This window comes from Excalfactoria chinensis, chromosome 4 (assembly GCF_039878825.1).
Source record: "Excalfactoria chinensis isolate bCotChi1 chromosome 4, bCotChi1.hap2, whole genome shotgun sequence".
Taxonomy (NCBI): Eukaryota; Metazoa; Chordata; class Aves; order Galliformes; family Phasianidae; genus Excalfactoria; species Excalfactoria chinensis.
The window spans coordinates 84,006,643-84,028,607 of NC_092828.1; the positions used below are offsets into that span (position 1 = coordinate 84,006,643).

At 45.8% G+C, this 21,965-nt stretch overlaps 1 protein-coding gene across 1 annotated transcript in view; it reads right to left on the reverse strand.

Moving 5' to 3' along the window:
- GPC4 (glypican 4) overlaps positions 1-21,965 on the reverse strand; it is a 62,998-nt gene that overhangs the window by 9,506 nt on the left and 31,527 nt on the right. Inside the window, exons 3-4 of the mRNA XM_072336186.1 lie at positions 14,042-14,433; positions 3,562-3,727 (exon numbers count right to left, since the gene is read on the reverse strand). Coding sequence (XP_072192287.1) covers positions 3,562-3,727; positions 14,042-14,433 — 558 coding nt within the window. The remainder of the gene's footprint in view (positions 1-3,561; positions 3,728-14,041; positions 14,434-21,965) is intronic.

The following is a 21,965-nucleotide window of genomic DNA, read 5'->3' on the forward strand; positions in this document are numbered from 1 at the left end:
CCAGTATCTTTACTCCACTGCAAGAATCAGCCCAGAGTGCAAAGAAAGTAGCAAATACTGCCAGTAAATGTAACAAAGCTTAAGACTGTACTTAAGTAATGAGTGGCCAAGAAGCCCTTTAGGGAGGAAGCACTGCAAGAAGTTTTGCTTCCATCCTGGAATCGTATTTATTTATTTTGTCATGTTTAATAATCTTAATTACTGTACGCAGTCCCTGATCAGTCTCATGTGACAGGGCTCACTGGTTCCCTCCAAGTTTAGTTTTTACTTGCATACCACCTACAGCAATTAGCTGCTTGTGCTTTTGTCTGTTTTCTGGCATTATGCCCTTCCCTTTCATGGGATTCCTCTTTTCTACTTGGACTAGATGTTTGCAAGTCTCCTGGCTTTGAGCTGTTTCAGCAACAATTGTAGCTGAAATACTTAATATTCTCATGAGAAAGAGGGCTGGGAGGAATGGGGGGGGTGGGGGGAAGAAGGGGGGTGTCAGCCTCCCAGAGAATGACTTGGAAACCCAATTTAGTGTCACATTTAACTCCCCACATGGAATATACAGGCAAAAATATACACCTTCTGAAAATAATACCCTGCACACAAGTAAGTTGGCACAGGCAGTTACGTGAAAAGCCAATGCACAAAACATGAGAAAACAAGTTCTATGATTTGAATACAGCCTGAGATGCCAATTATCAGCAACTGCCCCCGCCTTTCTGATTTTTTAATCTCACGGCTTAAAGAAAGGGAAATCTTTTCTTTCTAACAGCTCCTTTTTCCAACAGCAGGACTGGAAGAGCACCGCAGCCTCCTCAGTAGCTGCAGGAACTTCACACGTGCACTTCAGCACACATAACTGGAGCGAAGAGACTGCTCCCAAAGGATGCTCTTCCACAGATAAACCAAGATCCTTGAAAAGGAGCACAAATGAAAACACTGAACGTTACTATTGCCTGTGCCCCCAAAACATGACATGCCACAAATTCTGCTGTCCTGACCCAAGGGAAAATTTAACATTTCAGTCTATTCACATATCTGACTTGTCAGTCTATTGCACATACCAAATAACACCATTTATAAACGTGGAACAGAAAGAAACAGGAGGAAGACGATGGCAAAAGTACTTGCAGAGCATCACTTACAGCCTATCAACATTTCTAAAGGACGGTGGCTGAGCGCCAAATGGGCTGTTTAGAAATGGATTTAGACGTATGTTCCATTCAAATTTTTAATGTAAAATACAGGCCTACAGCTTTTCCCAAAGCTCACCACGGCTGATGGAGCCTCCCAGACTGCATAGCAAGAAAACTGGCTTTAGGAAGGACAGCTGTATGGTGACAAAAACATGCAAGGAGTCATATGGAAAAAGCAGCTTGTACGTACATTAGAGAGAGAAACCAGGGGAAGGATATGAGAGCTTTGTGATGGAAATCCTTGGAAGCAGACAAAAAGTCTTAGAGGTCTTAATCTAGCTCAGCCTCCAGGCTTTTGGACATTGTGATGAATCAAGACAGAGGAGGTATAGCACATACAACACATCTTCTTGCTATAGCAAGTTACTGAGCTTGTGGCTGGGGATGATAACGTTGAATCTTTATGGGTAAACATCAGGGGAAGGGCTGACAAGGCAGACATCCTGGTGGGCGTCTGCTACAGACCACCGAACCAGGATGAAGACGAGGTGTTCTATGAGCAGCTGGCAGAAGCTGTGCGATTGCCAGCCCTTGTCCTCATGGGGGACTTCAAATTCCCCAACATATGCTGGGAATACAACACAGTGCAGAAGAGGCAGTCTAGGAGGTTTCTGGAGTGTATGAAGGAGAACATTCTGATGCAGCAGATGAGAGAGCCTAAGAGAGGAGTTCCCCTGCTAGATCTGCTATTCACAAACATAGAAGGTCTGGTGGGAGATGTGGAGGTCAGAGGCTGTCTTGGACAGAGTGACCATGAAATGAAATGGTAGAGTTCTCGGTTCTTGGTGGAGCCAGGAGGGGGAGCAGCATAACTGCTACCTTGGGCTTCCAGAGGGCAGACACTGAATTGTTCAGAATACTAATAGGGGGAGTCCCCTGGGATCCAGTCTTAGAGAGTGAAGGGGTCCAAGACAGTTGGTCACTCTTCAAGAAGGAAGCGTTAAAGGCACAGGAGCAGGCTGTCCCCCTGAGCTGCAAAATGAGCTGTCAGGGAAGAAGACAGACATGGATGAATAGGGAGCTATTCTTGAGGCGCTGGGAGAAGAAGAGAATCTACCTCCTGTGGAAGAAGGGACAGGTGACTCAGAAAGAGTACAGAGAAGTTGTTAAGATGTGTAGGGAGAACATCATAAAGGCAAAAGCCCAGTTTGAAGTCAACCTGGCTGCTGAGGTAAAAAGGAACAAGAAACTCTTTTAGAAATACATCAACAGTAAGAGGAGGACTAAAGAGTACCTCCATTCTTCACTGGATGAGGCTGGGATTGTGACCACTGAGGATAAGGAAAAGGCACAGGTTTTGAATGCCTTCTTTATGTCTGTCTTTAAAGTTATCCTCAGGGTACTTCACTCTCTGACCTGGTAGTCTCAGCTGGGGAGCAGACAAAACCCCCCACGATTCAGGAGGACGCAGAGACCTACTGCTCCAACTGGACTGCCACAAGTCCACGGGCTGGATGAGATTCACCTGAAAGCACTGAGGGAGCTGGCAGAGGTGACAGCTGGGCCGCTTCCCATCATCTATCAGCACTCCTTGTTGACTGGTGAGGTCCCAAAGACTTGCCAACGTGACTCCCATCTACAAGAAGGGTTGTAAGAAGGACCTGGGGAGCTACATACCGTTAGCCACATTTCGAGTACTGTGTCCTGTTTTGGGCCCCCCACTGCAAGAAAAACATCCAGGCCCTGGAGCGTTCAAAGAAGGGCAACAAAGCTGGTGATGGGTCTGGAGCATAGGGCTTATGAGAAGCAGCTGAGGGAGCTGGGATCGTTCAGTCTGGAGAAGAGGGAGGAGGAGACCTCATTGCTCTCTATAACTATCTGAAGGGAGGTTGCAGTGAGCTGGGGGTCGGCTTCTTCTCTCGTGTAACTGGTGATAGGACTAGAGGGAATGGCTTCAAGCTGCGCGAGGGGAGATTTAGGACATTAGGAAATACTACTTCTCTGAAAGAGTGGTCAGGCAGTGGAATGGGCTGTCCAGGGAGGTGTTCAAGGAACATTTGGACGTTGTGTTGAGGGACATGGTCTAGTGAGAACTATTGGTGACTGGTGGACGATTAGACTGAATGATCTTGTAGGTCTTTTCCAACTTTGACTCTGTGAAGAAGAGACACTCCAAACCTACGAATGCATGGCAGCTCCACCTTCCTAAAGCTTGCTGCAATGGAGGTCACTGGTGCAATGAAAGTTTCATTTCTTCAGAAATTAACATGAACTGCAAGAGCTTTACTGTATACGGAGACGTGAAAGAAAAAGATACCTGCCTCACACAACTTAAAATCTGCTGTAGCAAACATGGCCACTGTCAAAATCCGTACACAGGAAGGACATAATATCAGAGTGTACTTACATGCAGTTTTAACCCAAATTGCCTTACCCATAAAGATATTCCACTCGGCGTCCAAGTCCCCTTGGTTGGCCAAGCAGCCTCTCATGACATTAAAGCAGTAATTGTAACATGGCTTCACTGATATCAGACCTCGACAGTGTGGGCAGTACATCATTTTCAGCAGTGCTTGCGTACCCTGTGGTGTAGGGTTCACCTTTAAAAGAGGAAAAAGAGAAGAAAATTAGTCCTCGGTCACTAAAGCAGAATACCCCACACATTTGCCACGGGGCTGGTGGGAATGGAGCTGTGCAATCAAGATTCATCACAACTCCACATATATGTGGTTTCAAGCATCTGGAAAGTGGAGGAGGGGTTTTTGGCTCTCCTCCTTCGGCACACCTACCACGCAGGGGTCGCAGCCAGTCCTCCCCTCTGCAGCATGAAATCAGCACTACAACACACCCAGACAGACATTGTGGGTCCCCTCCTTGCACTGCAAGGACAGCAAAGCGATCTGCGGTCATCGAGTCACCCCTGAACCCTCAGCAGAGTTGTTCTCAGAAATGACTCACGGTCATTCATGTTTGATTCACTCCCTGGCCTGGCTTCAAAACATTCATTGAAGCAACTTCCACGCTGTCTGCCTGCAAAGCACTACTACCAGCACCACGCCTCCCTGCTGGCTGCATGGTAGACCCATCTGAGGCACTGAACACGCTCTCCCCCTCAGCAGCCAGTCTGAGGGCCGATCGGCTATATGTGAAAATGGAAAATTAAGTCAGGACTGGAGACTCGCTGACAAAATAGAAACAGTCTCCAGAGTTTTTAAGCAACGCACTTGTGACCTCTTATAAGGCGTTTACATAGAGCACCCGAAATAGGTTGTGATCCAAGACCAAGGGGAGGAGATGCATGTGCACCAGAGGAAGGGGAGAGGTCATTTGGTACATGTGGCACACCTCTGCAGACTTCTTGCTCAGGACTGTGTAAATCTATGGAATAAAGATCCACACAGAACTACCACATTCACCTCCATCTCCACCGGTCTCTGAGCAGCAGTTTCTGGAAGACAGAAGAACACCCAAGGGGAGGCATCCCCATCACCTGCCCTGTGCTCTCACTTTTCCCCAGGCACCAGCAATGGCTCCAGACAAAGCTCCACCTCTTGATCTCCCCCAGGGGCAGGCTGGCTTTGCCAGTAATGGCAGCAGAATTTCTTACAAAAAACGAGGAAGGACAGAAATCTGTTGTCTTTCTGCCAAGCCCAAAAAGAACACAATTTCTCTTCAACATTTAAAGAAACCAGGCAAAAAGACTGAAGGACAATTTTCTGTGGTTAAGCTGGATTTTGGCTGGCCAGGAACGATCATTCAGGCATCATCTGCACCCCTCTTATCCGTGAGGAGCACTGATTGCAGCTACCACTACTCAGTCACTCAGGGTGGCTGAGCCTGCTGCTGTCAACAAGAGCCACTTGAATTTTTAGAAAGGAAGTGAGATGCCTTCACACAACCCAGACAGAGGGACCACGACAGTTCTGAGACATGAGTTAAGATCCCAAGAAATAGCTCCGTGCTAAAGAGGCAGACAGCAAAATGCCGTCAGAAACCACCGCGTGCCTGGCCAAGACAAAATCCTCCACCATCATGCCGCACTCAGCAGCAGGACAAAGAATGCTTGTCCCTCATCCTGCTGGCTGAGCTGAGCCACTCAGGGACTTGACAGAACTCAAAGCACCGAGGCAGGAGCACACGTGGTCCCAAACCCTTTCTAACAAAAGACCCCACGTTGCCTATTTGGTGGAACAAATGGAGCCGTGGTGCACAGCGCAGAGAGCTGCTTGTGGCAGCACGGGAATCCAATCTGGAGGCTTCAGAGCATGGCTGTCTGGAAGGCGCAGCAGGAGCAGGAGCCCCAGCAGAATGCTCCCCATTGGGGCAGAGCTAGTTCAAACGCTGGGAAGAGCTCATGCAACAGAAAACAGCCAAATCAGATGATTTATAGTAGGAAAACTGAAAACAGACAAATGTAAAGGTATCATCTGCCAGCCAGATGGCCCAGTCCTTGAACAGCAAAAAAGCTAAAGACGGGGGAAGAAGGAACAAAACAGCATCTCACGCCCACAGACAGAGTTCTGAAGGACCCCCATTTCTGCCACTTTTCTAACAAAAATCCAGTTAGTGCCAGGATCCCCGTGCTTAGCAGAGGCTTGTAAGCAGATCCTGCCCATCTTACCACTGCTCATCCTCATCGAAGTGCCCTGCATCCTCCTTGGAAAGAAAATCAGAAAAAGGCTCATAGCACCACAATGCTCTTTAGCCAAATGCTAGAGCAGCATTCAGCAGTACTGAGGACTCCATCAACCCCATGACAGAAAGGTGAGGTTTTATGAAAGGGACCACATGACAGCATGTTATGAAAAACCATCAGCCAGCGCCTTCCCATCTTAGGCTCCTTGTTCACACCAAGTGGCTGTGACCTTGCAGCATCCACCCCTCTTTGATATTTCATCGGGTTGATCTTTATGGATCCCAGCAGATGCAGGGGAAACCGAAGCTGCCTTCCCACGTTCCACTGCAGGAGAAGACACCGGCCGCTCGCTGATATTAGGTGCTGCATGCATCCTTGGAACACAAAGACACGGTTTGATTTTAAAAACCAGCAGAGTTTGGCTTCCTTCCCTATACAGGATCATTCTGAAACTAAGATAAACCCCATGGCAAAACATGGGCTTCTTCAAACCTCTGCCCACAGTGACTGCCCAGCGGAGCCATAGCTTATGACGGATGTAGTCCCATAGATAAGCTCTTATTTTGCAATACAATTGCAGGAGGGAGACAAAGGGGGAATTCACCAGTCCTGATTTGACATTTTATGGCTTTAGAGAACAACGGGAAAGTATAAATAGAGATTGCCTATAAGAAAGGGTTTCGGGGAAGATTAAGAGCAATTTCACATCGTTACAACACTGATAAATGCTTAACTACTGCGTATCACTGCAACAAGAACCTTAACCCCTGGCAACAAGCCCATGCCCAGTCCAGACCAATTCTGGATCTGTCAGAGGGATGTGCCATATGTTGCACTGGCAATTCTTCACAGGCTTTTAACGTTCACTCTGCCATGCCAGGTGCAAGCTCTTAAAACACCATTGTATGTAACAGAAAACCCAGATATGCTTTGTTCTAGGGTTGTGTTTACCTTGGAAAGCAACTTAAGTTCATTCAAACATTACTCTAGAATGCCCCTCAAAACCAAGTGATCTCCTTTCTAATAAAGCTGAGTCCCAAAGAAAGCTTTATTTGCCAAAGAGGATTTAAGTCCGGTAGATTTGAACCCAGGTAGTACACCATAGTGCACATAGCCTCTAAAAGCTTATAATAGAAGTAAATGCACTCCAAACCCCTCCTTTTATCTTGTGCAATTTATTTCCTTGCTGTGCCGTTTCATGCCACTGCAGCAATCCATCACCCCGTGGTTTCATCGTGGAAATTACAGTTTGCCTATGTCTATATGCTTTGTCAAATGCAAAGATTAAAAGTTGCCGACAGACGTGTTTTGGCACCCATCTTCACATTCGTATTGGATACAAACTTCCAAAAGTTACAGATTTTTCCCACCAAAAGGGGAAAATGGCTGATTATGGGATTTCTGTGTTTAACTCAAATGTTTCATACCGCATTTGTTGAGATACACCCCAACTGATGCTGACAGGTGAAGAGGCATCACGTTCCTGTTAAAGGGAAGCGTGCTCTGTGTAACGAAACCCAGGCCTCGTGGATACCTCATCACATTCACCACATCTGTACAAGTTTCCCATGTTTTACCCTGTGTCCTCAGCCTTCTCCTAGCAGTTTGCACTTGCACCTGGATGCATGATGCTGGTAGAAACTTCACCATTGAAGCACCCACCTACCAAGGGAAACGCCTACTTAACAACCTACATAAAGCCACCAAAGCTCCAGAAAACCAATTCATGCAAGCAGAAAAGGCTCAGAGACCCAACCAGCCTCTTTGCCCCTCCCTTCCTCCTAAGGGAGGGAAGAGCTGAGAAGGGATGACAGAGGTCCAGATGTGGTTCTGCAAGGAGCTGCAGCCTGGCAGGGAACTCCCACCAGCTGCCAGAGCCACATTTCATTCTCTCACTACCCTAAAGTTAACATTAAGAATGTTAATAACAACATTTAAAATCCTGTCAGCTTTAATAGCTATTTATAATAACTCTGATAACTCAGGCTTTCTTATATTCCAAGCTTGCACAGTTACAGCGTTGCCATGCCAGCGGCACAGCCACCAGAAAACAAAATCCAACTGTTTGAAAATAAGCGCAGCAAAATTACTTTTGATTTATGTTGCATTCATTTCACAAAAAGCAAATCAGGGCAATGCTGGAGAAAGAACATTTTAAAAGCAACTCCTCGGTGACATGGAAAGAAGAATTCATGACCAGCTGAAGGACCGTGAGATGCTCCAGGTGAGTGTAAGACAAGTGAAGCATCGTTGGTTTGGGGGATTGACACAGCCTTACTTGTGTAATATTTTCCTCCACTCCGTGTTTTGGAAGAGCACGCGCCAGTCACTCAGCTCCCTGTGAAGAAGATCACTCGGGCGGTTCTTGGTTTGCTTCCCCAACCCAAATATTCCAACGAAAGTGTTTTGGAATTAACAGCACATTTCAGTGTTTAACTGACTCCGCTGGCCCAGTGTTAGTGCATGAATAATTTAGAAAGCATCTGATTTAACCACAGATCGGGGCCTCCAAGGTGTTGCACAACAGAGCACATTTAAGAGAGAGATTTAGGAACAGCACAGCTCTGTGCCTCATCAGTATTCAATACCCACAGTGATGTTTTCTGCAATTTCATCTGTCTGCTTACAGTCACCTCTGAGTGAGGAAAAGTTCAAGAGTGCATTTACACTTAATTCTCGACTCAGTTTGCCTTTTCTCTTCCCCTCCTTCAATGCCTGTAGATGTGACATTGCAAAGGTAGGAACAGCAGAGCTCCTGAGAACCAATGCACCATGCACTTTAACTGCTCAGTTTTAATATTAATGTGTCAAAAGGAGACTATTGCATGCTCATCCTGAAGGCTCTGTATTCTTTAGTAGTTGCCCTCCATCAGCCATAGGATTACACCATCCCACACAATGCCACCAAACACAAGCACCCTCCAAACCCAGCTTCTTCTCTAAGCACCTGCCTCTCTCCACAACCCAGAGACACAGCACAAGATTCTGAGCTTTTTGTGTGCTTAACAGAGCCAAACAGTGAGACCATTTGTTTTGGCAACGACACCAAAAGACTTCCTTAGTTATCCCTCCTATTGCTTTCAGAATTAAGAGCCGAATCACAGCGTGGGGAGTGGCAAAGATGGAAAAAGAAAGAAGAAAATCCAGCAGACTGAAATGCTCCTGCATGGTGCCGTCAGCTCGAAACCCACAACCATATCCATGCATGCTCTCAGCCCCTTAAACCCGCAATAACTGCTGCTCAAGTATGCTTTGAAGGCTATGCCTAGCTCAGACCCTCAAATGACTGGAGCTGAGGCAGATGCAGCCACATTCTTGGCAGGTCTTCTCAGGGTCATCTTTGATGTGGAGCATTGCTTCGTATTGTTTTCTGCATTGATGTTTGCCCTTGGCACGTGGAAGGCAATGTCCTTGTGCACGGCGCCCCTCAGTACAGCCCCACAGTTTGCAAATTGCTGTCTGGATGTAACTCTTTGGAGGCCTCTTTGCAACACTAAAAAGGCTCCTTGGCTCTTAAGGTTGGTTCTCAGTTGTCCACAGAACAGCAGCATCTGTCCCTCACTCATCTCCTCTCAACGCTTGCATACAAGCAACAAACATCATTTCTGTCCTGGTCACTTCACTGGGAGGATCTGTTCATGCCCAGGGGGTGCCTGGCTTCATCTGATATAGGAACATGAACTTCCTTTTGGGAAAGGATTAAGGACACATTCTCCTTTAATCAAACCAAGGGTGAAGGCCGCACAAAAGGAGATTGGATGTTTGTCTACTGACTTTTATATCCAAATGGTAATTAGGAGGGGCACAATATTTACTGAATTAAGAGCTTACTGACCGCATATTTCTGCTGATAGAGGCCTTAATTACATTCAGCATCCATGCAAAAAAAGGGCAGGAGCAACTCCAGTTACCAGCTGGAGGTAAGGGAGCTCACAAAGGCCAACAGTAACTTGGTTCATGCAGGTTTAACTTCACCTTGAGCTCTCTGGATGCCTTGTTGGAGATGAGCAGCTCAGAGCAAAGAGGGTTAAAAAGTCATGGGGCTCTTTCTGCAGCTTTCAAGCAGCTGTGGGAAAACAGGTTACCTGCCCCCTCCATAGCTAGCTTCCATAAATGGTTTCAAGAGAATTCCCTCCTCGGCTGCTATCATCACACTTCATTAGGGAAGAAATGGTGATACCAAAGCAGCTCTTCCACCCACTACAAACACCTCCAGCAGCTCCCTTGTGGCTTTTAATGTCTCTTGAGGACAGTAGATCACAAAGTAGGTGCAGTCTTCTTATGAACCCGTGCATCTCTTTCACATGGTTTGTATCTGCGCTTCCAAACTAAATATCATTTCTTGCTTATAACTTCTAAGCTGCTGTCTGTCCCTTACAAAACAAACAGGGCTCCTGAGGATGGGCTGGAAGTCCCTTTCCAGAAGCTCAGTTGCGTTGAGACAACTACATCTCACATGGCTTTCAACACAAAGGGTAAGTGATTTGGGAGCCTTCACTGCTCTGATCAGACGTAAGTCTAGGAGGAAAAGAACAGTAAAAACCTCCAAGACAGTAGTTTATCAGCATAAATTTTCAGGGTAGCTGCAGCAAACTCTCCCCACTGGCACAACAGCAGCCTGGTCCCACCACCATGTCTCCACCTGCACCTCTGCAGAGAGATGGGGGACGCAAATGCAGCAATTCAGTGCCTCTGCATCCTCCAGTGGCCTTTGCTTCCGACTCTTGACCTCTAACAAAACCTTCTCTGCTACACTATGGGTCAAGCATGCTACTCCTGACCCTACAAAATGCTGACAACGCGCTCAGTTCCTCACTTTTTCCTTCCCCCTTAACAACAGGAACCTCTGTCCCATACCTGCACCCAATGAGCCACCGGGCATTTTGCCCTCAAAGGTGTCACGACCCCAGACAGGGACATGGGTTTAACCACTTGTCACCAATTAAGGAAACATATCTGCAGCTTGAGAACTGCAGGATTCCTGGTTCTCACCCTTCCTCAGGCACTCTGGGCTCTGGCCTGTATTTGCTCTGTTTTTTCCCCCAGAAAAGAGCCCTCTCAGCTGGGGCAGGAAATATCAACGCTGGCAGCAATTTAAGCCTGCTGACTTTAGTGCTTGTCAAGGGCTAAGTAGCAAGCGAATGATTACGGGATGGGCAGATTTCCGTCTCCCAAAGGCAGGGGCAGGAAGGTCAGAGAGAAAGCACCAGTCTTCAGCAGATGACAAAGGAAAGCATTGGGGGCCTACAGCCAGCCACAGATGAAATCCCACACAGGAAACATTTCAAGCAGCCAGAAGCAACAACCCAGGCTTTTTTTCCCTTGGATTTGCAGTTCAGGACAGATCTGGAGAACTTTGTACTTTAGGCCCAAATTAGGAAATTTGAGAGGGGGGAAGACCTGATTGGAAAATTAAAGTGTATTTTATAGATGCAGTTTGGAAAAAATAAATAAATGAATCTGTGCTTCCTCTGAAAACCATATCGCTTTCTCACAGTGTATTTGGGCAGCAGCACATACCTTCTGACCCCATCAGTGCTGAACTGAAGTTATGTTCTAGAATTCTGGCTCTGAAATCATGCATCTGCAGCTTTTCAGTATTCTTTTCCCCTTTTGTCCCCAACTAATGCAAGAACGATACCTTCTAAATGCACCTCCCTAGTGAAGACGTAAAATATATGGTATCATTAAAAAGCTATCAGTGCTGTTCTTCCGTAAAGTGCTCTTTGCTCTCCTAACAGCACCACCTGAAAGCAAAAAACAGCTGGATCTCGCAGTAGTTTGTATTTCTCCTCCTGAGGATTTTCAATTACGAATTTTTGACTCGCTTGTTACAAGAAGCATTAAAAGTAATTTGCATCACTTTGGACATTTTTTTCATAAAGATGAAGATTTATCCCTCCAGCTAATCCCCAGTACAAGCAGTTATCCCACTACAGCTCCTCAGTAAAAATAATAAGGAAGCAAAGACAATAAAGTCATTATATAGAGCTCAGCAAAGCTGGACTAATCTATACGTAATGCAGGAAACCCCAAAACGCAACCACAAAGCAGCAGGCCTAAAAACATTCGCTTTTAAACCCACATGTAGAATTTCCCAATTGTGTCTTACAGAAACGTGACGTTAGGTTTTCACTGAATGAGAGTAAAACACTACTAGAAAGATTATTCCTTCCAATGCTGCAACTAAAGCTTAGATACTCAGCAGCAGACTTCTGCTCCCACGCCAAAAAGCAGATCTGCTGCACGACCTGCAGTGCAATGTGTGAAACCGAAGTGCAAAGTGCAGTAAGTGTAATTCTGCATGGAGCACGAGCTATTTTTGCAGCTGAGTGGGTCTCTGGATAACCTTGCACACTCAAGCAATTAATTCCAGAGTTGAAGGCAACTCTACATACTCAAGGACCTTCAAAAGGGAAAAAGAAATCACAGTGCCACCTCGGGTTCATGACTTTGATTCGTAACAGATGCGAGCAACGTAGCCCTTGTGGTACCGTGTCAAGTCTGGAGACATTTTGATGAATTCTGAGCAGATGGAGTACGAACACGATCCCTCACTCACACAGGTTTACTGTCTATCAAGTGATTGCACATTCCCCAAAGCCATACTGGCATTCAGCATCCAGACCTCCCAAATGCTTCATCTTCACTGCCCAGCACTGAAAACTCCATTTTCTTTTCCCCTTTCTTACTGACCGTGATATCTACTACAACACCAAGCAACCAGAAATGAAAGAAGAGCAACCATACCTGAAACCTCAACCAAGAGGTTGGGAGGCTTTGTCATGATCTGGTGTGGAAACAAACACTCGGACCGATCCAGCACCAATCCTCCCTCCCACAACTCCTTTCCCCCCATAGGATGGCATCTCTGAGACTGGAGAATTTTGTGATCTCATCAAAGAAACCCCACATCACACCCATATTGCCCCCCAGTGCTCACCCTCAGCTAGATGAGAGCAGCACAAAGATGCATATGAGTGTCACTGATATTAAATGAGGAGCCAAGATGTTCAAGTACCCACAACAACTGGCACTGGCAACATACTCCTGGAACCTGGATATATTAACAAAAAATCTTCCCTTGTTAACATTCTCTGTCCTCTCACATACACGCAAGGCTTATCACAGACCATTTTTCTCATCGCTCTTCAAGACAAATGAACATGGAAACAGATTTTTTTTTGCAGAGTATTTTAACATTATCCCTGTAAGTCAAAGCAATCTGAGCGATCATCTCACTTACAGCTCCTTGTGCTGCCTCCAAAATTGCATTCTTCTTCTAAGAGTGCCTCATTTCTTTTTTCCTATTTGATTTTTTTTTTCTCCTTGCACTTAGGGTGATTCAAACTCCTGCCTGCCCTCCCAGCCTGGTGCTTTATTACTTTGCACCTAGGTAAAGAAAAAGTAAACCTCTCTGCTTGATTAAATGATTATGCTAAATCTTCGAGACCACAGGAAATGAGCTGAGTTTGTTAAAAGGAAATCGCTAATATTTCTTTTATCTTGCACAATCAGTTTAAGGGGATTACCTAATACATCTGTTCCATATACCACACAACTCAGACTAAATGACAGACAAGTCTCAGGGAAGAAAACAAAGTCATCCCACTGAGCACACTCTACAGTGGTTTATGAGAAGAGAGAGGTAAACATTCAGGCAGACAATAATATATCAGTTTGAACTCAAAAGTGACAACCGTGGAAGTCTGAGACCTGACTTCTGCTACACGCATGGCACCAAATACAACAGGCTCTTGTCCTGCACATATGGCTCCAGCTTACTGTTATCATAAAAGTACTGTTTGTTCATGCTAACAGCCTCCCCCCGTGCCTGGGAGCAAGGAACAAATCATCAGCTGCTCCATAATAGATGCCCATAAGATCCATGACTCGCTGTAATTTGAGGGCAATATTAATAAGGTACGGTAATTACACAAGCAAACATGTTTATTTCCACTGCAGATGGGACTTAAATTTCCAACCTGTTGCTGTTCTGTACACAGGACAACAAGCACCAAACAGGGAAACACCCCTACTGTTGGCCTAAAGTAATGGACAGTGGTGGCTCATGGGCAGAACGTGACTCTTATCACAAAATACACAGCTGGGCTCTCCTACCAACAGATAGAAACCAGTCCCATCTGTGCTCAACTATCCATCATGCATTTAGGCACCTACAGAAGAGCCAAGCGCATCCATAGCACACTGCAGAAGCGTGATGACAGGGAAAGACGCAACCCATGGGAAGGAGGCATAAACACAAGACGGAGCTCACCGCAGACACTTTGCTGATGACGTCCCTCGCGACGGCAAGGCCTTGCGCGAAGGTGCGGGCTGCCACAAATGCTCGAGTCACTTGGAGCTTCAGCTTGCGTGGCACGTCCCCAAAGGGCTTCAGCTGCTCCGTGTACTTGCTGACACACTCAAGGTACTCATCCGTGAAGTGGTACTGTGGGTTCACCAGCCGGAACATACGCTCCAGCAGGCGTGCCCAGAAGTCGTTGAGCATCTCCTCTAGGTTGACATTACCACCCACATAGTACCGCTTCAGTTCCACGAAGAGGTCCTTGAACAGCTCTGAGTTCTGCATGTACAACCGGCCATACGTCCGCACAAACATGTCGTTCAGTGACTTCTCTGCGTTCTCGAGAAGCTCTTTGAAGAACTCTAGGAAAGAACAAGAGAAGCCATGGTAAATGTTGGCATCGGGTTAAGCGTTTGCACATTGCTTAACTGCAGCACAAGGAGACTCAGACAAAACTGATTTTTAAATCATTTCCATGTCTAATTTTCAAATAATTTCTCAAAATCCTTGCTTGCTTTTCATAAAGCCAATCACCCTTGAAAACCACTCTCTAAGCCCTCCTAAGGTTTGGATGAGTGAAATACCTTTTGATCCATATTAATATCATTACAAAAGTCAGCAAAATGGAAAAAAATTAAGCAGTTTCTTATGTTACCACTCAGCCATCTTGAAAAATATCATTCTAAAGCCCCAAACTGTCCGAAAGTAAAACATAAAAAAGAACTGTTCTAAAAAAGCTGGTTTAAACAAACACATCTTTCATTTTAATTACTGTCAGTTCATTTTCTGCAACGATGATAAACCGACCTCAAAAACTAACAAGTTTAGTACATTCTTAAGAACAGACCCAAAAGTCTACCTTTGTGTTCTTTCTCCTCTCTTTCAGCTCTGTCAGATCTCAGGGCAGGGCCTGTCTCTAATTATGTAATTGGTTCTGATTGCAGACAGGACTTCAGATGTTTGTGGCAGTACAAAGAAAGTGCAATTAAGCCAGAATTTGCTCAAAATCCAAGGGCTAAAGGCTTGACACTGACAAGAAGGCCAAGAGATTTTTCAGCTGACAGAGAACGGCTCTGGGTTTCATGGCTTTCAAGAAGCAAAGGCCAGCTTCAGCTCAGTGTTTTGAGAACACCAGACAGACTGGTGCCGGAGAGCAGCCACTGCTGGAACACCGTCACGGCATCGCGGCAGTGACGCACACATCTCTTGACGCCAGCAGCAAGGTGACCCAGTGACATCTGGCACACTGCATGCATCTGCCAGGTCAATTTAAAGAACAACCCCCTCCAAATCAGTGCTGCCAAAGATGCAACGCTTGGGTAAAGGCTTCGTTTCCGAAGGAGGGAGCTGCAGATACTGCTCGGGGCAAACTGGACACTGCTAGTAAGCCGATCTTCATCAGCACAAGTGAAAAGACATTCTGCTCCCTTCTCAGTGGCAGCGGTTCAAAGGGGAAAACCCAGCATTTAGTAGGTCTGATGAAAGATCACCCTACTTGACAATCTTTGCCTTGGATATCTGTCAGATGAGATAAAATAATAGAGGAGAGATTCACTGAGCATTTTAGGCCATTTTGGAACACAACTCCACTTGTATAGGCACAGGAGGGAGTTACAGCAAGCAAGTATAAGTACCACAGGGACTTCCACCATGGGCTGGTGGCCAGCATACACTCCTCACAGCTGAAATTGTCTCTGCCCACCCAGCAGGACCTGCAAAACTCTAAGGAAAACAAAAGCCACAGTTCTGCTGGTGCTCATGCGTGTGCTCCGAGCCCAGCAGGACATTGGCACCCAGGGCGCAGCCTCAAGGGGGGCCTAAGGAAAGGGTTATTTTATGCATGCCACTGCAATAGAGGATTCTGACCTCTGCTTTTCTATGACTCATATTCAATAAATATTTTTTAATAAAACATGCCTCTGTTGGTTTTTTTTTAATCCTCAAAGGAGTAATGTTTAAAGCCAGAAGTTGTTAGAAGGAGGGGGTAGAATATTTTGGCGTGGTGTGAATTTAAACCTTGTTAAAATGTATTAAAGTATGCTGAAGTTCAGATTTTAGTCTTCAAAGTGGTCCAGTACAAACAAAGACTAACACAGAAAACATTTTCTGGAAAAACTGAAACATTCTTCGAGTTCCTGACGAACAAAGTCATGGGGCTTGGTGGTTGACATAGCTGTATATAATGCAGCCTCTTAGGAGCACAAGAGAAATGATCCAGGGAAGAAGAGATTGATTTCAAACACCCGACACGTCCTCTGTCCAATATCAGCAGGAACCTCCACTTTCGTTCCCATGACTGGCATTTCCTCTCCAGGAAGATTTTTTTCTGTTGAGTTTATACTATAGAGATTAGCTTGGTGTATATTAATTTCTAATTCACTTAATCATTTTGAAGGCTCACTTCCTTCCTCAGCTCAGACCTTTTAATATCACTAAATAAGCTGTTTACTTAAACACTTTCATACCAGGCACAAGATCTGGCAGATGCATCAGCAGAACTCTTCAGTAACAACTGTATTTCAAAATGACATTGATGTGAAATCCACTACATATTTCCAACCATTGGCCTAAAGGAACCCAATGCAGCATTTTAAGCCAAGAAAGTTATCTCAAGCAATACATCTTTAGTGCCATAACCAATTCATTCTTCTGCCTAGACTTAATTATTGGTTATGCTCTGAACTGAAAGTTGAATAAACTGATTCAAGCTTTAGAGTAGTTCATTCCTTCACAAATTTTAATCTCGGCTAAATCCGGGTACGTTCATTCATTATCCTAAAAAACAAATAAAGGGGGAAAAAAAACATAAACCTAAATAGTTGTACAGATCTGTGCACCTGCAGTCCTCTCACCAACAGCTTTTCCTTGCCTAAAAGGAAGGTAAATAGAGGAAAGGAAAGCTTCCCACCAAAACCAGCCACTCCTGAAAGCCCCACGTGTCGCATGGCCGAAGGAAGCACCATGCAGGTGCAAAGCTGTCGGTTCTGGCTCGGGAGCCAGCAAATCATTCTCACAGTCAGAAAATACATGTTCAAGTACCACTTTCCAGTTAAGAAGGGGAGGTGGACAGAAGAGTGTGTGTCTGCAGGGCTGGTGCCCATCCTGCAAAGTCTCTCCAGCACATCCCAGGCTGTGTAGGCTGGGGTCCATGGGCCTTACGTGGATGGCTGGGCCACACAGCAAGACCTGGTCTATGGAGGGTGCTGGGTGGGTGCGAGCCCAGGAGGCCAAAGCAAGACAGACACCAAAAGTGTGACAAGGGGTCTTCCTTCTCCCCTTAAACAAATCAGCTTGGGGCAAAAAACCAACCCTTTCCCTGTGCAAACCAGGGGTAAAGACGTCTGCAGCAAAGACAGGAAAGTCCAAAAGTCCTTTTTATGACTTACATGCTAATCTGACTGGTAACTCAGTCTGTCTCATTAGATATTAATCCTGCCCTTCACAGAAACAAGCTGATTAGCAAACGCCAGCATAACCCAGCATTAACCTTGCCACCACAAGAAGAAAAATGGCAGATTCCTCTCTTACGTCTTGACTGTTTGCTGGGTAAAATAAATGACCACCTTTCATTTGTATTAGAAGTTGACTTGTTCTCAAACAAAGCAAACACACAAAGGACTTGGTTGCTTATTTTACAGCACTGTAAAAGCACGTTTTACAGCTGTGTTGCAAGCAATCTGTACTCATTAAATTATCACTCTGACAGGCTTCCTGTGAAAAGCTGTCAAATGCAAACATTTTTCACAGGCGACACATCATAGTTTGCTAGTGCTCTCCGAGACTCTGCTATCCAGAGAGATGTCAGCCTCGCTCTGGCTTCCCGATTATCTTGTTTAAACTCAAAGACCATGGGGTGGCCCCCCAGACAAAAGCAAGCAGCACGCAACATCAGGCAAGGTTTCACTCCACAAGCAGTGCTCCTGAAAGCCCGCTTTTGAGCACCTATACCGATCACTCTGTGTTTGGTATCGGTGTTATTTGTAACTCACTGAACACTGCAAACTATAAGGAGGTGTATAATGAGCTGTCATCTCCCTAAGAAATGCTGCCTTCCCAACACCTTACACACTCCTCGCGAATTTATTTCTGCTTGCACGTTTTACTACTTTCCCCACCTCGGCTGAGACCCACTGATGGAAAACCACCTTGTCACTCAGGACAGTGCCAGCAGGAAGGGAGCAGGGCTTGGCCATACCATCCTCTGATGGTCCCAGGGCTGCCATTTGCAGAGCTGCCCCATGGCAGCAGCCAGGAAATCTTTTCTAACTCCAGGATGAAACTCTGAAATTCGTAAATACATCCCCTGCACCCCTATGGACTTCGCTGCTCAGAAGGAAGATGACATTTATAATGCAATTAACTTCTCGAGATAGAAAAGGATGTAATCTGCAGGCAGGCAATCGACAGCGCTGGGCTATGTTTATTTTTTAACACGTTTGAATTTCAGTGTAGAATTTCAATGGCAGCACTCAGGGGAAAAGCTAGGATGTGAGGAAAAAGTAAGAAAGTCTGGACACGACGCATCTGATATTTCTGTAACAAGAGTCCTGGAGGAAAAGGAATTCCTGCTTTTAAACAAGCCCTTCCATAAAACAAATTTCCACAATGGGAAAATTTAACCACAGTTACTTGGCAATTTCCTTTTTTTCAGGTAATACAAGAAATCACCTGTTAGCAGCTTGAGGGCAGACCAGCCCTGGCTGTAACCCAACACCTCCTGAAGGTGCTTCCACATTACACCGGATTCCACAGCCAGAAGAATTCTAAGCAATCTCCCTTCCAAGCTGAGGATACATCAGCTATGCGAAGAAACAACCACCCCACCCACCGTAGGGCACAGGGCAAATTCCACCTACAGACCATAAATCCACTTCCTTGGACTTCTTTTTTGTTTTTTAACGCTGAGTTCACCGGTCTCATCTGAAAATATCCTCAAGGAGGAACGGATGTAGCATTTTCCTATTCCTTGTGCTAACATTTTTCAATATTTAGGGTGGGATTTTCATATTAGATGGCTTTTGGATGGGGAAAGCCCTCTGCAGTACAATACAGCCCTACCTAAATCCAAGGCAGCTCCTGGAGATTAGAAGAACACATCAAAGGGGCTCACTGCAGTTCAGCCACAGCCTGTTTTGGCATCTCCCTACAAACACTGCTGAGAAGGGCAGAACTGCCAGCCTGAGCTGCCTCCAGCCCCAGCACAACCTCCATGCCCCAATCCAGGAGCCCTTGGAGCTCAACTCAGAGCCGCTCACCCTGGGGTGTTAAGTTTTGCTTCCAGTTTCCACGTTGCACAGGTGCCCCTTTGTTGGCAGTGTTTGGGTGTACAAGCATCCTTCCAAACCAGGGCTACACCACGTTTCCTTTCCCAGCAGCCTTTAGACACCCTAAATTTCCCACGCATTAGGTTTGCTTATTTTACAGCCATGTTTTCAAACTGGCCTTAGAGTTATTCTAATGAAGATTTCCAGATCAACTTATGCAAACTGGTAGATGTACAATTATTCGACACACCTTAAGAAACAAATAAAGCCAGGTTCAAGCGCACGGAGGGAATATGCTGCATTTTTATGGGCACAACTAATTAGTTTTAGATAATTTGCCACCCGCCCTTTCAGGTATACTTTTAATACGTTGTCCAGATGATGATTAATTAAGGACTGTCTGCCTTAGCGAAACCTTTAATTTGCTTGTCTGCATAGATAATGACGTTTTCTAGTGTATGCAGCAGAGTGCTGCCACAAAGAGATTAATTATACTTTCCCATGAAATGGTTTACTCATAAAAAGTGCATAGCAGCAAGATGGATTCCCTTGCAGACATTCTTGCCCAAGCCACAGCACAGAGGGGCCATCCCCATCCCCTTGTATAGATGCATCTGTGGATGCAAAGCCCACCCTACAGCTCCTCCTATGATGCATGCAGAATTCACGGCAGACAGATAGAAGAGCCTTGGGAGGAAAAGGCACCAATGTTTCACAGCTTCTTTCACCTCAAAGTTGAAGCCATTCACAGCTATGCCACCTACTCTAAATGTGCCTCATTACTTTTAATACGCTTTCACTTCCTTCATTACATATATCACATTTGTAATTTCCACCAGGGAAAAACAAACCATAGCTTAACAACCTTTTTCCAGAAGTGCTGAGAAACCGATGAATACATAGTGTTAACACATTTATTGAATATGAACTCAGGAAGGGCAGGGCAAATCCACAAGCTGTTCCTCTGTCCTGTTTTCAAACATGTGTTAGCACTTACTGACATGGGAAGAACTCTTCCGCATAGTTAGAAGAAACACGGGCTTAAATCACACCAGTGTCACAGAGACAGCCATGATATGTGAGCCTCAGAGAGCTGGGAGGCACTGCCAAATCTCCCACAACTTTGCTTAATTATTCAAATGCTCCAAGACGAAAGCAACAACTGGGACACAACGTCACAGAGGGGAAAAAAGAGAAAAATAGTCATTTAAAAAACAAACAAACGAGAAGGAAACCCTTGTTTCTGGTGGGCCCAAAAACATTCATCTGCACCCCAGGGCTGGCAGGAGCTCAGAAAAGCTAATGCTCATCCCAAGAGCAGCACCACACAGCAATCGAACTCGGTAAAGGAACAGAAGCAATGAAAGAGGTGGGGGGCAAGAAAGCACTGAATGGTATCAAGATTACACTCTGTGGTTCAAGAAGCAAATAACAGTACATCATGTTCCTGCTCCACCTAACACCCATCCTAACAATTAGGAAAGCGGAAGTGCTCTGGTCCTTTCTTGGTGCATTCTGAAGGACAAACACAAGCTTAATATCCTCCTCACCTCCTTTTCCAGGGGCTTTCCTTGCTCACACTTCCTGCTCTGGACCTGCTATGGTGGTTTAACCCACCAGTAGAACATTCTTCATCCCAAACTCCCAGCCCAGCAACAACAACTCAACACCACCTTCCCCAGCACTCCTCCCTTACTGCTGCCCTCCAGTCTCCTCCTGGCTAATTTTCACCACACCCATTCCCCTGTTACTTCCCAGCTGCTTTAGAACTGATGGTCCAGCTGGTACCAAAACACCAGCTTCCCACCCCAACACAGCAAACAGCAGCTGTGAAACTTTGAAGCAGTCCCTTTGAGATGCATCCTGCGTGAATTGATAGTTAACTGGAGCACTCAAGGGTGTTTGACACCTGCATCTTTTTCTAAGCCTCCCTTCCTATGACTGCTGTTGAAGAACCTGAGGAGGACCCTCGCTGCCAAATAGCTGCCAGCTTTGTCGCTCCTGTTAACCTCAGTTCCCTCCGTCTCACATTGCACTGAGCTCTCCCAGGCAGAGCCAGGGCTCTTTTTCACCCAGTGTGCAAACAGCTGGATGCTGAGGTACGTGTAACACCGATAAGGCAGCAGCACAAGTCAGCTCCAAGGGAATATCATGCTCTCAAGCCCACTGCAAGAACCCAAATGCCACCAGCTCCATCAGCATCCAGGGAGCAGCTCCGGATACTACACAAGCAACCAGAGCCTGCACAATTGCTAGGTGATTTCTTTGTGCAGGAAGGAGGAAAAGAGAGTTAATTTTAAACAGACAAACAATAGCTCATTGACAGGTTGACAGCAATTAGTAACCAGAGAACACCAGACACGTTTCCTGTAGCCAAGTACAAAGCGTGCGGCCCACGTCTTTGTCTTCTGAAAAAAACCAAAAGCATAAGAAAAGTTTACCTGCAATCCTAACGGCAGAACTGCTTGCACCCGAGATGGCAGAAAGAAGACTATTTGATTCCTCTAAGCCCACATGGAAAGTGGTCTTGCCCATAGCTGAACCCTTCACTCAGTTATAGAGCTCATCTTTTTCCCCTTCACCTGTGGGGCAAGAGATTCCCTCTACATGGGGTTTCCTCCCACAGTGAT